Here is a 16,711-nt window from a genome sequence, read left to right as displayed (position 1 = left end):
AAGGAATATTAAATTTACCACAGATCTGAGTGTAATATAAAGAAATCCAACACTAAGGATTTTACTTGAAGCAACAGTCATATTCAATATCCTTAAGCAATCACTTGATAGTGTAGTTTAATAAACTTTGTGACAATCTTGCATTAGAGCGAGGTTTAGTGTTTTCATTGACCTAGCATTTCTTTGGATTTATATATTCAAGGGCAATATTATGAAAACCATTAGAAAAGTTTCTGCATGCAATGAGTGAATGAGACTTACAGGATTTTATTTTATTGCAAACGATTGTCTGAAATGAAAAACAAAGCTTAAGTTTAGGGAAATTTAACAATTTATACAAGTTTTACAAAGCCCCTTTACTCAGCTGACTTTTATTATAGTGGTTATAGAAGATGAGTATTTAGAAAATCTGAATTTAATTACATGCTTTTGTCTTGTGTAGAAAACCGAACATTAAGGAAAAAAATTACACCGACAGCATTGACAGAAAAAAAAAAGGAAATTAATACATAGTGTATAGAAAATTGTGTAGCTAAAATATACAACATTAGAAAAGACAGATAATTGTTTGAAACTCAAGGCTTAAGTGGTAGAGACAAAAAAGCACATTTTGTAAAAACATTTGAGTGCAAGACAAATAATGTAAATGATCTAATGGCTTGTCTTGGCATACAACATTTCAAAAGCCATTCAGACATTTTGAAGCGCTATAAAACCGGATTCTTCGATCTGTGAACCAGCAACAGCCACAGACCGTAATAATAAATACAGCTTTTAAACATTGATTTGTAAGAGTAAGTGTTATAAAGCCTTTCTACTTCATTATTGAAGACCAAGTGCATTTACTTGTTCACAAAGACACGTGAATAAGTCCTACTTAACACTTCCATCTGATACATCACATTTGATGTCTGACCACATCCAGATTTCTGTTTCTTTTCTCTCTGCTCAATATGTACTTCACCATATATGTCCCAATTTGAAAGACATGCCCCTCGTGCAACAAAAAGTAATTGAAGTATGGCCTTGTGCAAGGAACAGTTTGTGAGACTGACGGTTAGCCATCAGCAGCGGTGCCTGTAGGGTTTGGGTGAACTCCAGTTCAGTCTGAGTCTGAGTCACTGCTGGGTGGTGGGCTGCACTCGTGGATAGCTTGTCCTAGGGGCGCTAGTGTGCCATCCCTCCTCACTCCCATTGGTCTGATCAGTTCTTTCCTGTTGAAAGAGCAGGACAGAGCTCAGTACTTTTGCATGCCGTGTGCTACTTCAGCTTTGCATGTTCACGTCACATGCAAATAAGCGTACAGGGAGATACAACCAGCTAGAATGACCAAGTTCAGTGGAAACTTTTATGTCTAGATTTTCTGCAATCTATGATTGTTGGACACACACATTCTGCAGTCTAACACTACATTTCAAATAAATTCCGTTCTTTTAAATCCCGCTTTGCAATCACAGGAATAAACTACATTTTAAACGATATTAAAACAGCAAACTGTTCTTTTACATTGTAATAATAAATACAAACTCCAGAATCCAGCAGCCGTCATTTACCCTACATATTTATTGTGCTCGCACATCTTGTCGATTTGGTTTTTCGGGCCACTAATTTGTCACTACAATCCACCTGCTCTTTGAAAGAAAGCCTTTGTACTGACCATTGTAGCAGCATTCAGTTCTGTCCTCTAAAGAGGCCTGTTGATGTGTAGAACATCTTTCTTTCCCTTTACATCTGGCCAAATAAGAGCCCTTGGAATCACAACCCTAAATCCCAGAGCGGTCCTGCACCCCCACAACCACCACCTCGGCCCTGCAGTTTAATTACAGGATCAGTGCTCATTCTAATCTCTTCAAAGCCTGGCCAGCTCCTCCACGCTAATCCAATTATATCTGCACTGTGTGTCACCAGCACACCCCGAGATGATTCATCAGAGTATTAGCCAATCAAAGCACGGACAAAAATGATTAATAAGAGCATTATCCAATCAAAGCCATCAAAAAGCTCATTTGCATTCATTCATGTCATTCATACACAGATCAGCTGGTAACACTTTACAATAAGATCCCATTAGCTAACATTAACTAAGCATAATAAATGCTTTAGAAGTATTTGCAATTGTTTGTTCATGTTAACATAGTTAATGTTAAACAGAACCTCACTGTAAAGTGTTACAGATAAATTGTGTATAAATGCATAAAGAGGTATTGAATGCTACTAAATGGAATAACATCTTATATCAAACTATAAGGAAGCAAATTACTGGCTGCAAAGGAAAACCTAGACGTCAAACACGAGTCATGATGACTGTAAACAAGATAAGTCGACTAGAAAGAAAACAGACATTTCCACTGCGTCCCTCGAAAACCAGAAACCAAATTTGATCTGTCATCCAATCAACAGAATCTGCGTATATCAGCAGCCTGAGCAATTGTGTGTTAACGTACGTACGTACGTACATGTGTGTGTGTTTGTTTGGATATGGGGTGGAGAGTCAGTACTAATTGGACAGCAAGTCAAGCCGCAGACACAGGGAGGGACATTCCTGCATGGACATGTTGCGTCTCCCCAGCAGCCGTAGCGGGGAGCACCAGTGCCCTCCCTCTCCCACACAACACCTCCTTCATCCTGATAAAAAAAGAATAGGAGGAAGCGAGAAAGAACTAGGATTCATTCTCAAAGACAGGAATCTGCCTCTCTTGGGCACACGCTGCTCATTACGACTCAAACACCCTATAGATGGACAATGACTCGTCCTCTTGTGTTTGCAAACTTATTTAACATCGCCCGGCAGCTAACGTACATACGCACACCCCTAATTGAGCCAGTGTCTCAAACCACTTCACGTCCGAGGACAATGTCTGGCACCCCGACTGGCGGCGTATGAAAGAGAGCCACGTATATATGTATTATGAAACCTCAGTGTATTGTACAAAAGAGCCTGAGCCCGCGACCCCACTGTGTGCGCCAATTAGCTGGTAATTAATGCAGCGGGGCTGCGGTGGCCGGTCGGTGTGCATTGACTCCTGTTGAATGCGGAAGGCCAGCTGTAAATGAGGCAGAGGACGATGGTGGAGGATTCTTGTCTTAATGAAGCGGTTGGTAAGGAGCGCGCTGGGAGCAACGGCACTACACCTCTCACCGGTGTCTCGCTAGTTTACGCCGCCGGTTGTTCAGGAAAAGGTCAACATGAATGCGGCCCTGCACATATCCAGCCTCCAAGGAGGGTGATGAGAAAACAAGCACAATGCTTCTAGCAGATGAAGGCATTATGAACCGGTTCGTACAAGATGATGAAAAACAGAAAGAGCGATGACAGATATTAATGAGCAAGAGTAAAAACACAATGGCCAGAATATACATTGCAGCAAATAAAATGGAAAAAGTTTGGTTTCATTTAGGGCTGGGCGATATGGCCCAAAAAAAAAAAAAAAAATCACGATATTTTTTTTTATATCAGTCGATATCGATAATTATCACGATAAAAGTCAAATCTTTAGTTATTTCAAGTTTAAAGGCAGATTTTTGCTCCGAAGTGAAAGTTGTAGAAACCAGAGCGTTAATTGTAGTTTTAAACTACTCTTTATTGTCAGAACATGACAAACACTTGCCAAACTGGTGAACATTTCACAAATCTGAGGTAGAACATTCAAACATTTGTCATTTTTCCTTAACAAAATAAATATCTTTATTGGACAATTAATTTATTAGTTTCTGCATGGGCTAATTTTTATTTGGTAAAATGTAATATTTTGACTGTTTGAGTTTTATTAAACTTAACCATTGGTCATCCAGTATCATGCATTTAGATCATGGTAACCTCACTATCATGGCAAAATGTAACTTTATGGTTTCTATGGTATTTGTGTGAAAAACAGTAGCCTAAATACATTATTAAATACTGTAATTATATTCCATCAGTCCTTTAATACATCGTCTACATTAATAATATAATACAATTCAATATGTATATCCCACATTTCATGGTGCAGTTAATATTACTAGGCTAACGCCACAGTAAATCCATGGTAAATGATGGGAATTTGTAGACGGAAAAGCCTTCTGCGCACAGTGTTTCTCCTGTTTGTCAGCGCTGTTTCATCTGCCTTTAAACTGGTTTAAATCACTGAGACATTTGTGTTCCTCGCTGAATTCAAGCGCTTCTCACTGGATCTCGTGACGAGAGCGGGCTCGCGCTGCCGTTTGGACTTTGAGCCGAGCGGATAAATGGTCCGTGTGGCGCGCGGTTCAAATGAGTTTCGTTCCGCTTTTGGCGCATAAACATTATCAAACATTTATCGAACTCTTGATATCGTTTTATCGAGAAAAATTATATCGCGATAATTATCGTTATCGTTTTATCGCCCAGCCCTAGTTTCATTTCTGCTTATTAAAACATTTTAATTTCTACTTAATGTTAAATATTGATGCTTATGCCTGAATAAATCTTAATTTTGGTGTTTAAATTGGATCACTTAAAACAATAAAAAAAGAGCACAGGGAAAATACTTTTTTAGGGCTGTGCAACGATTAATCGCATCCAAAATAAAAGTCTGTGTGTACTGTGTATAATTATTTTTTATATAAATACACACACGCATGTATATATTTAAGAAAAATGTGTTATGTATATATAGAATATTTATATTTCTATATAATACAAATAATCTATAGATATATATATACACATTCAAATATTAAAATATTTCTACTAAATAATTATACACAGTACACACATAAATTATGTGAACACAAACTTTTATTTTGGATGCGATTAATTGTTGCACAGCCCTAAAAAAAATATATATATAATAAAAAATAACAAATACAGCTATAATAATATAATAATACTCTCAACAATAATAGTTATTATGATGTTACAACTACTAATAATACTGATACTAATAATGTTAATTAGAAGTTTTTTATTATTTCAGAATTGTAAAAAAATTATTATTATTTTTTTAAAACCCACCTTGATAATTCATCAATCATACTGACAAGCTTCTGGGCTTCGTATTCCTTCTGCTCCTCTGTCATCTCATCTATGGGGTTTGGCATTGGGTGTTCTATGTGACCTGTAATGGGGTTAATGCTGAAAAACACGAGAAAAAAAACAAAACAAGAATGATTGTTACTATAATCTAAGAATGCAGAGAGAAATGCAGGATTGCTGAGGAAAAATATTATTCAATTTCTTAACTTATGAAGCCGTTATGCATACATAAAAATGCACTTACAAAGGTTTGGCTGACTTGTATTCATCAGTGTCAGAGTCTTCATCAGAGGAGTACTGCGTCTCTCCTCTACCTCCGGCCAGCAACCCTCGTGCCATCAACAGCCCCGCAGCATTACCATAACCAGTGTACTTCAACAGATTATCCACTGCATCACATGACCAACAGGAGACACAATAAGCTCATTCAATATTAATTATTGTATTTTAGATTAGAACTGCAAACAATCCATTGAAAAACAGACAATTTCAGACATTAAAAAAGCAGAACTCTCACCACTCTCTTTGCAGAGCACAAAAAGGAACTCAGCCGCCCCCTGTTTCACCGCCATGTCAATATGAGTCATGAGACGCACCAGTTTGTTTCGAACGGTGCAGCCGATTTCTGGCCTTTCCTTCACGTCTTTCAAGGGAGGCAACACCTGAGAGAGAACACATTCAATCAGCAACTAAATCTTTACTTCAGCTGAATATCTTTAGCAGTGAATTACACTGAGCATGGACTCAACCCTGCACCTTGGCCTTGAAGTATCTGCGGATGTCCCTGTGGTATCTCGAGCTCTCTGTCATCAGACTCAGCACAGGTGTCAAGCCTTCTTTATAGTTGGAACCCTGAGTGAATAAATACACATGAAGCATGGACGAACGCAACAGCTGAGGAAGCTTGCAGGTGTTCATCAGAAGTGCAATACCTTGTCTATCCTCTTTTCCATAAAATCTAGCAGCATCTGCACTGTGTCCATGTTCTTCCCACCATACTTTTCTATCCCACCTTGGACAGGGACGTCTATCAGAACATCCAGGCACTGCACGGGAAGGTTACTCAGGAGATTTATGGCATGACTAGAAGAAATGACAAATGATAAAGGTTAAAGGGATAGTTCACTTTGAAATTAAATTTTGGTATGTTTTAGCTTACCTCAAGGGCATCCAAGATGTAGGTGTCTTTGTTTCCGCAGTAGTTTCAATTTTGATATTTTAAGGTCAAACCGTTCTTGTCTGTCAGTCATATAATGCAGGTCTATGGTCACCACCTCAAAGAGCATGCACAGAGAAGTCCAAATTAAACAATTCCCCATCGTAAGTACACATTGATGGCCTAAGACACGAAACGAGCGGTTTGTGTGAGAAAACGAACAGTATTTATATTGTTTTTACCTCTACACAACCACATCCAAGTGATCTGAGGGCATGCGCGCTTCCGGCGCTTTCTTCTTGTTTTTTTTTTTTTTTTTTTTTTTTACGGCGGATCACAAACAAATATGTGCATTACCGCCACCTATCTCAGAAATGGACCATTGACACTTTCACTTCTTTAACCTATCAACCGATGAAATTCTATGAAGCCTCTATGCGGGTAAATAAGGGGAATTTATGTCGGTTGATAGGTTAAAGAAGTATAGTTAAGTGTCAGTGGTCCATTTCTGAGATAGGTGGCGGTAATGCACATATTTGTTTGCAATCCGCCGTAAAAAAAAAACAAAACAAGAAGAAGAAGAAAGCGCCGGAAGCGCGCGCGCCCTCAGATCACTTGGATGTGGTTGTGTACAAGAGGTAAAAACGATATAAATACTGTTCGTTTTCTCACACAAACCGCTCGTTTCGTGTCTTAGGCCATCAATGTGTACTTACGATGGGGAATTGTTTAATTTGGACTCTGTGCATGCTCTTTGAGGTGGTGACCATAGACCTGCATTATATGACTGACAGACAAGAACGGTTTGACCGAAAAATATCAAAATTTAAACTACTGCGGAAACAAAGACACCTACATCTTGGATTCCCTTCAGGTAAGCTAAAACATACCAAAATTTAATTTCAAAGTTAACTATCCCTTTAAGCAGTGCACACAATAAGATGAGAACACAGCATGCAACTCTTGGAATAAGAAACTTTTCTTTAAAGCTGGCCTTTGAGAAGAAAGTTTTCCCTAGAAATTGATACTGTCGGATAACCAACATGCAGAACAATTCATTTAATAATAACAGTTAATACACTGACGTGAGACAAAATTACAGAAGATGCTGGTTAGTCAACCGTAGCAATAGTGTAGGGGTAAAAAGCATGTGGCAGAAAGTTCGAATTCGCCTTTTGCCGAACTTGCTCTACTCCCTTTTCCCATCACACATCAGTTAATTTATTTTTAATAAAAATTAAGAAAATATTTGAAAAGAGGAAATAAAGTGCGTTTAATAATTAGTTTTTATGGGTTAGGGGTAGGTGTAGGGAGGGCTTTATTGTCACAATAAGGCAGCATCCATTTAGTAATTTATTAAATATAATTATTTATACTATGTTATCATTGCATACCGTTTAAAGTACAGCAACACTGAGGTGCAAATAGTATCTGCCACTATTTATAAGTATAAATAGCATTTACACTTAAATAGCCACAGCCTTATTATTTTTATTAATGTTATTGTTATTTATGCAATGTTTTTGCAATATAAATGGTTAATATATTTAAATCATATAATAACAATAATTATCACTAATTGTCCAATTTATCTTTGTTTTGGGCTAATTTCTAATTGTAAAGATACATATTTCTCAACTGAGAATGATTGACTTGTGTAAAAAGTTGAATAATTAAACAATACGTTACATCTGGGATTAATCACGATTAATTGCATACTTATTGTGAAATTAAGCATGCATCATCTTGTTTAACACATTAATTTTTGTCATAATTTGCTATATCCAACAAAGTAAACCATCATATTGAAGGGTGATTCTCACAAAACTGTGTTCTCTATTTTTCAAGGTAAATTTAGGTCTTTCCAAGAAAAGAAAAAAATTCAACAAGGAGTCCATATAATTCTTAAATTCATGCACACCAAAACACCCATGAAAAAAATTCAGTTCAGAATTCAGTTTATACGTAGTATGTGTGCAGTGCAACTGCAAAGAGCTTGATAACATTTTAGACAAGTCAAGTTGTGATACCGAACAGGACCACATAGAGATGCCAAAAAAAAAACTCCCTCTCACATGGAAGTACCCTGTGCAAATAGATATAGTAAATATTTGTATGCCACTATCATTAGTTAATTTTATTATCTTCTCTGACGCAAAAGAACATTCAACATACTCATGTCACGTTCTAGGAATGTGATGGCGGCAGACAGACATGAGCAGGCATTCTGAAAACACTGAGGGGTGGGGTGGGGTGGGGGGGGGGGGGGGACCTTCAGTCCATGGACACAATTTGAATAACAAAGACACATCTACTGACCAGGACTGGTCCAGCACATTCAACGCACTTTGTTAAAAGGGGAGCGTAGAGTTAGTCATTTCAGAGTGCTGTAGAATGCATAGAGAGGGTAGCATTCCAGGAGTGTGAAAGGGCTGGTGACGGCACCACCGTGGGCACAATGAGTCAAGCCCAAATAAACGGGTGGGAGTTTCAGAATGCGTTGAGCTGTCTCGATGGGGCAAAGGGGTGTGTCATTAATCACTTGGAGAAGACATCTCATCATTCACATTCACCGCACTTGCATTTCTTTTGCTTTCTGGCTCACTGGAATACTGGTTTTGAAGCAATTACAAAATACACAAGCCTAGTATACAGAGAAAACAAACTGGATTTGGCTGTCAATCTTTCAGAATGGAAGTACCTGTGAGCCTCCTCTGTTTTATCTTCAGTGTGTGTCTTCAGCATTAGGAGATGTCTCATGATGCCTGCAATGAGCCGGAGCTGGTGGTCACTGTCCTATCAAAATAAAGGAGAAATTGTGTGAGCGTTAAACCAAAAAACTGTTTCACAACAATAGCAGACTGATGCCATGTTTGGGTTCCTTTACAAACTAAACAACCAGAGAGCTAAGAGGCAATGGAGAGACTGAGAGAACCTCTGGCTTGAGAAAAGAAAGTACATCTTATGTCAGGGTGATGCTGGCCATACCGAAACCAACAAAAGGTCAGGCAGTTGAGACACACTTAGCCTTACTTCAGTAACTATTCAAAGGGCTGAGAACTCTGGAATGTACCAATGTTGTTTCATCTACTTGGTGAAAGGGTGGGGGTGGGAGCTTTTAGCATTTTAAGACTAACATTTTTACATTTTCTCAAAGAAAATGTGAGTGGTTCTTGCACGTACAAAACTTCCAACCACAATGGTAGGGTGTTGTTGTGGGTGATCAAAATAGCGCACTCACAAGTCTTTATTATATTTTGCTTTCTAGATATGGGTTTGGCCCCTCGTTTAATGTGAATCAGTGGCTCCATATTTGAATATGCTAACTTCCATACTATATAGGTAATTTATGTCTAAATACGCAGCACTATAAAATAGTTAGTGAAAAATACCCAGATGATCTACTACTTTGGCTGAGATTCTGAATTAGCAATCAGTTTAATTTACTATTCCATGAGGCTATGAGAGAGGAGACGTCATACTTATAGAACATACTTTATCAATGGTTGAAAAGTTCTCCAACAAATGCAATACATACTCTGACTACATACTCTGAATACATAAAATGAAAAATCCTGCACACTGAATTTGCTTTTTAGAGTTAACATCCACCAGGTAAAAATCACACGTTGGATAAAGTCAATGCATATACTGTATGAAGTCCTAAGAATGCATCTCAGGACACTGACTGTTTCTATCAAAAACTGGAGCTTCGAACAGCAGCTGAAGTGATGCAAGGACTTTATTGATTTGTGATTGGCTTTTATTTAGAATTTGGAACGTATTCTGCCATGTTACGCATTGCACTTTCACCTGTTCATATTAATACGAGTGAGCCATCTTGGTGTATACATAGTCTTTGGTATAATCAGGCATCATGGTTATAGTACAAATTGTTAGGCAGGGTTATTATAGTTTAGTCATCACTTGAAATAAAACATTATCTGAAATAAAATAGCTGCTAAGGCAACATTTCTCATTTTCATTTAGTTACTTTAGTTAACTTGATGTACAAACGTTTTTTAATAAAAAAAAAAATATATAGATTGTAAACTATACTGTAGTAGTCTCTCAACAATAGTAGCATAACACTAATGCTAGATGATGAAAATAATACTTAAACGTACAGTATTTAAGATTTTTGTAATAAAATATTCAAAAACCACTTTCACAGTGTGATATGTTTCATGCAGTTGTGTAATTATCCCAAAAGTTCCCAAGGATTTGTAAATCCAGAGAAATTACAGTTTTTAATAATGGCTCGTCCCTGGTCATTGTCGCCTATCAATGACATAATATCCGAGCTATCCTCAGTTTCCACTTGTAGAAACCATAGACACAATACATAGATTCCTCATTAGCAGCCGTTTCAATGGGTGGCTATACGTAAGACGCTAATGAGGAATCTATGCATGTATATCTATGATACAATATCTCACACACACTGCTGTTTTGTCGTTCAGTCATCATGGTTCACGATTATAGTTTGACGAGTACAGAAAATCCCAAAAAACGTAAACAGATCAACGGAGAAATAAAACAAGGATCAATATCGGCGTGCCGTTTTCAGGATGGGGAGAGCTTCGCAACAAACTTGGACTTGATCTGTCGACAGAGACTCTGCTCTTGCATGTGTTTTAATAGATAGGTAAGCAAATATATATTATTTATTGTACACTTCAGTTATATTGCACTTTGTTTGTACTTCAGAAACGCCTTTTATCAAGTCTGGTGACCAAGTCTATGGCAGTGAAATTAAGTAGCCTATGCATTGCACTAAAATATTTTGCCATTACTTGCAAATACTGTGGGTTTGTTCAAATGTACTTTTAGTACGATTGTTTTAAATGTGTAAAACTGCGCAGCATAGGCTAAACCCACCAAATCATTTGACAAATAGTCACATATTAGTAACAGGCTAATATAGCATTACATTTCATGTTCCTGGCAGCTAATTCATTACGATGACATAAAGTGTGATCAAACATACAAGTAACACAAAAACTAATTTATTAGCTGATACTTAATTTATATGATTTTGATTTGTGAATTCTATACATCTCTGGATGGTGAAAACTACATCTCCCATAGTTCCATTCTCCTTCATTGCCTCATCAAGCTTTGTCTTTGTTGTTGTTTTGAAAATGCGACCTCTGGCGGCGAAAAAATTACATAGTGTACCTTTAAGTATGCGTAATAATAGTAATAGTGATGATATAGTACCACCAATGAAGCCATAACCATCATTTGCGTTCTCTAAAAATTTACAAAGCACTTTAGAGACATTTCAAACACGTTACAAATAGGCTGACACACTGCTGATTATCACAACAGCTTTATCACTTTAAACTAAATCTAAACATTGTGGGTGTCAAACAAGTGGTTTAATGATCCAGAGACATGAGTATCTTGCCAAAGCTAATGAAAAGAGGTCAACAGAACATTGAAATTAGATTTTATAAAGCTTGGTGTTAAACATATTAAAGCCAATGAACCTACGATCTGTTTAAGGAAAATAAACATGTCTTTCCTCACTCTGCTGGGGGCAAGAGCACCAACTCCACTCAGCAAGCATCAATTATTCAACAGCAGTATAACAGGAAACCTAAGCCCTGCATTATCCTCCATTCTGTTTTTGGTGTGAGATACACAAGCGATTTAAATCTTATCCATCTTTGTAAATTAATTACAGTACTGCTTTCTTCAGGTTAATTCTGGTGTACTGCACAGACTGGTATAAAGTATGGATGCAGGGCCTAAACTAACTTTTTGCCACACCTGCCAATGGCCGGTGGGGTGACTGAAGTAAATTTACCGGCCATAAATATTTTTTACTGACCATGAAACAAAATCAGGCAGTAATGACACTAAAGTTTTAGATACCATTAAAAATTCACAATTCTCTATTCCAATTTCGATACCACAGCTAAAAGTACTAGCCTAACCAGTATAAATTTAAAACATTATTAAAGACAAATAAACTGTCAGTAAAAGCACAAACAAATACAACAGAACAAAGATACAAATTGAGTAAACTGCTTTTCGGGTACGTTTTTCAGGTAGGTGTAACAGTAAATGACCTCAGGTTCAGAAATGTAATAAAGTAATCAAATGTAAAATAACGCTGCATAGTCTTTACTGTATAAATTAAACAGATTAAAGGCCCGTTCACTCCAAGCACGATAACTATAAAGATAACGATAAAGATAACTATATATGCGTCCACACCAACGACCGATAACGGTCTTTTTATTCTAAGCACGCGCGCGCCCGCGCTGCGGTTTCAAAGTAGCGAAAATGGATGACCTGCTAGAATGGATTCTGGGCTGAAACGTTCCGAGAGTCGTTCATGTTTGTTCACCTTCATGTTCTCACAACATTGCATTGTTAGAATTTATGAAAATGATACCAGCCTACTGGTAATTGACACTGTTTCATATACTCGCTTAGCGAGTGTTAACTTTAACCTCTGTGTGGATATAAAAATATATAGTGGGTATGTAAAAAGCATCATAAAATAGACATAAAATGTTATTTTGCTGTTCTACAAATACTGTTAATCTCACCTCATCGTTCGAGTCAGACATAGTGATGTTGAACAGAGCTTTAAGGGCTTCCATGGCACGATCGTTGTTTTCTGGTGAAACAGGCGGGGCTTCTGGATCAGGGGGCGCAGCCTCATATGGCCCCACCCAACGCACGTTGAGGGTGCGTTCCAGCACGTTAGTGAGCAGCCTGACTGCACCCATCTCCCTCCGAAGCGTGCCACGCACATCTGTCCGCAGGGCGGAAAGCAGAAACAGCAGCCGAAGCGAGAACAGCCCCACCTCATGATGGGACGAGTTGACCGAATGCAAGCAGGCACAAAGGCCCTCCGCCAACTGCAAGTCAGCTCCCACCTGCTGTGCCGGCACGCTGTTGAACACCACGTTGCACATGCACTTGAGGGCCTCCACCACAACCCTCTCCTCCTCTGCTGACTGCGCCACCTCTAATGGCTCTCCGTCGTGTCCCGCCACACGGATCCGGGCCAGCCCTGCTAGAGTGAGGATGCCCTCTCTGGTGCCTACGGGACCAAGTACACGCTTGTCTCTGGACAGGATGCGCAGGGTCTCCAGGCAGGTGCTTTGGCAAAGTGGAAGATCTGACCGGCGGAGAACTGTGAGAAGACCCTGACACAACTTCTGCAGAAGGGACCACAAAACACAAGAGGTTAAAAAATCATTGATCATTATAAATAAAACAAGGTACTACATACCGAAACAACACGGAACACGCCATACTGAGATACAAAACATAATATACCATAAATCTGTTACTCACAATTCGTGCATCCTCCTCTTTGCGGTCAAAGGCGAACGTGTGGCTGTTCTGAAATGAAATGAAAACATGACATGAGACGATATAAATCTGGGATAAACAAGTCCTATGTTTGCATCCTTGTAAAGTCATAGAGTAGCCAAACATGAGTAAAACAGTTCACTAATCCTGCTATAAAATTGTAGCTGGTCTAAGCTAGGGACACGATATGAAAATTTTGGCCGATGCCGATACGATAATTCTTTATATTCGAAAGCCGATAACAAATATATTGGCCAATAAATCTAAATCCAAATTTTTATATAATTTTTGAGAGCCTGATTACAAAAACAAAAGTCTCACTATTAAAATTCATGTCCCAAGCACACAATTATAATGTTCTCATTATAATTTTATGTAGCCGACATGACAGACATGTTGCACGTAAAAGTTATTCCGATCATATTTCAAGCAATTCAAAACCATCATGGCAAACAGTGCGCATCTGAAGGAAATAATACGTTTATCGGCTTTAATATATCGGCCAAATTTTATTATCAGGCCGATAACAATAACATTAAAAACGAACATATATCGGCCGATACCAATATGGTGGCCGATAGCCTATATCCTGCATCCCTAGTCTAAGCTAGTTGATCATCTATGATATTCCATAAACAAGCTTGACCAAATAAAGGCAAGACACTACAGGCAAAATCATTGTTTTTAAATGCACAGGTCAATTTAGAGATTTGGGGATATTATAACTTATATTATATTAAATATGTCAGTGGCATTGTTTTTTTCACGAGATGTAAAATTTACCAGTAATGTTTTTTCTAAAGCGCGTTTATAAAAGCTAGCTACTTGTCCTAATTTAATTTAAAATTAAAAGTTAACTAAATTAGTTAGTCTAATCCTGGCTTAATCTAAGCCCCGTCTGTGAAACCAGCCCATAATCTATTATCCTCTGTAGATGTCAATTAAAGTACATATGTTTAAAGGCAGTTTTAAAGGCTGTTTTTTTCCTCATGCACAGATTCAGAAATCTCCATTTCAGTAGCACTTACATATACCAAACTTTATAATTATAATAAATAATTTGTGTCGCTGGTCTAAGATGATGTTCAACCAACTACTGACTATCTTAAACCAGCTAGAAACCAACTACCATGGTATGGTCCAAAGTAAAGCAACCAGTTTAAGATGGATTTACCAGCAATACATCTGATTTGATGAATTTAATTAGAATTAGAATAAGTAACAGTATCAGTCTCTTTCTAAAAATTGTTAATAAATGTGGTTTATTTCAAAGCATGTATCGAGGAATAGGTAAAGGAAAATCCAGGAACGTTAACGTTTCCCTGGGGAAAAAAATAAATTGCATTACATTTCGACGTCATTAAAATCATTGTAAACACCGAATATATGGCTAACACACCAGCATAATTCATACAGGCATGTGTCGTTGATAAACTGGCAGTACAGTAATATTTCCAGCAGTGGCAGTTATTTTCTGCTGTTAAGTTACCTGTCTGACAGCTGTCCAGCTAACCTACTTTAGCCTTCCATAACTTGACGTAACTTAACAACCAATACATAAGTTAATTTCTACTCTATTCATCAGCAATTACCATTCCCCCCCCCCCCCAATAATTCACACACTGCTCATACATGGGGGCAAATATGTCATTTTTGTTTAAAAACAGTCAAGTTGGATGTAGCAAATAGGTTCTATCATGGCTAACAGCTGGATGATGCTAGTTTACGATCACAAGGCGAACGCCTCTTGGCTTTAATCATCGCTAAATACAAATGAAGTACATGTTTAAAGTTCAGAAACAAAGCATTTATTTCGCAGAGATCATAAACCTTTTTGTTGGTTCACACACACTGGGTATATTGAGATTAGCGAGCGGCTAACGTTAACTGGCTAATAACCATTTACATTGCTAGCGCGCATTAAAACAACATGAGATAGTAAGCTAACAGCAGCCAATTTACCTCTGTGTTATACTTCTGCAAAAGCTTTTCAACCGCCCTGTCATCTCCACCGTCGATCTCTGATAGAATAGCACTTAAACTCATCTCTGAATGTTGCTTTCGCCGTTCAAGTAGAAACACTGACAGTCCTTCTCACAACAAGAGAACAGATGAGAGTTACACACCTCCTGTTTCTGTCATCTGTTCAACTTTCACCCGTTAAACGTCACGTTTGTTTCTCGCCTAAGGCACATGCCAGTAATGAGGATTTTCTCAAAGCTCCCTGGATAGTGTCCAAATGTACCAGGTCTTATAATAATATTCATTGTACACTGGAAATGTTATGGTGGCAGTGGGAACAGCAAGACTATAAAACTATATCATATAATTTAAGATGGTAGTTTTACAACATAATTGGGCTGAAAACTGTCAAACTGTCAGAAAAAAAGTAGTAAAACTGGTTAGGATGGTTAAGCATGTTTTATATCGTGATAGCTGGTCAACCAACAAATGACCAGCTTGGACTTAGACCAGCTAGAAACCAGCTACCATTGTTCCATAAACAAGATGGACTTTCCAAAAAGAAATAGACGAAATATTACTTGATGTTTAGAATGTTTTCTGGACCAACATTTTCAATAACTTAAGGTGATGATACACAGGGCAACTTTTTGGGCAATGTTGCCGTCAATGGGCAACCAGATGAGACAAAGGGCCCATGACCGAGCGAAATTATCCAGATATATATTTATTGCTCATTTTCAATGGGAAAGTGCCCAAGCAACAATCGATTGGCAAGATTGCCCAGCAACATTGCTCAAAAAGTTGCCATGTGTATCATCACCTTTAGAATATAAATATCACCTGCAGTAATAAAAGCATAGAAGGAATTATCTGAGGGTTTGGCTCCATATTTCATGTCAAATACCAAGCTTCTGTTTTTCTGGCTGCAGTATTATTTTGCATTATGCATATCATATTAACTATTTCTTCTCCCTCTACATTTCTTTAGAGTGTCATTTTTTGAATGAATACTTTCAATTGAATCAATACTTTGAATACTGCACAAAATTCATAGATGCAGGCAACAATTTACAGTGATACATGCACAAATAAATAAATAAATACACATAATAAAATTTTGAGTTGAAGTATCAAGATGTGACCATTGAAAAAAGTGTAATTCAGCAGATTAATCTGACATATCAAGTAAAAAAGAAAAAAAAAACACAAATAATAAAAAGACAATCCAAACTGGGTTTTTAAAAATCTTTATGTGG

The 16,711-nt window shown here is 37.7% G+C and overlaps 1 protein-coding gene across 1 annotated transcript; it reads right to left on the bottom strand.

Moving 5' to 3' along the window:
• Positions 1-78: 78 nt before the first annotated feature.
• ric8b (RIC8 guanine nucleotide exchange factor B) lies at positions 79-15,776 on the bottom strand. The gene is made up of 10 exons (XM_081372423.1): positions 15,453-15,776; positions 13,473-13,520; positions 12,716-13,333; positions 8,851-8,945; positions 5,926-6,076; positions 5,750-5,845; positions 5,511-5,655; positions 5,238-5,382; positions 4,973-5,092; positions 79-1,214 (listed from the first exon to the last, which is right to left on the bottom strand). The coding sequence occupies exons 1-10, from the start codon at positions 15,534-15,536 to the stop codon at positions 1,103-1,105; spliced, it is 1,614 nt and encodes a 537-aa protein (XP_081228549.1). The 5' UTR covers positions 15,537-15,776; the 3' UTR covers positions 79-1,102.
• Positions 15,777-16,711: the final 935 nt, after the last annotated feature.

Source organism: Scardinius erythrophthalmus (assembly GCF_964197995.2).
Source record: "Scardinius erythrophthalmus genome assembly, chromosome: 8".
Lineage (NCBI taxonomy): Eukaryota > Metazoa > Chordata > Actinopteri > Cypriniformes > Leuciscidae > Scardinius > Scardinius erythrophthalmus.
This window is presented reverse-complemented; position numbering and strand designations above follow the sequence as displayed.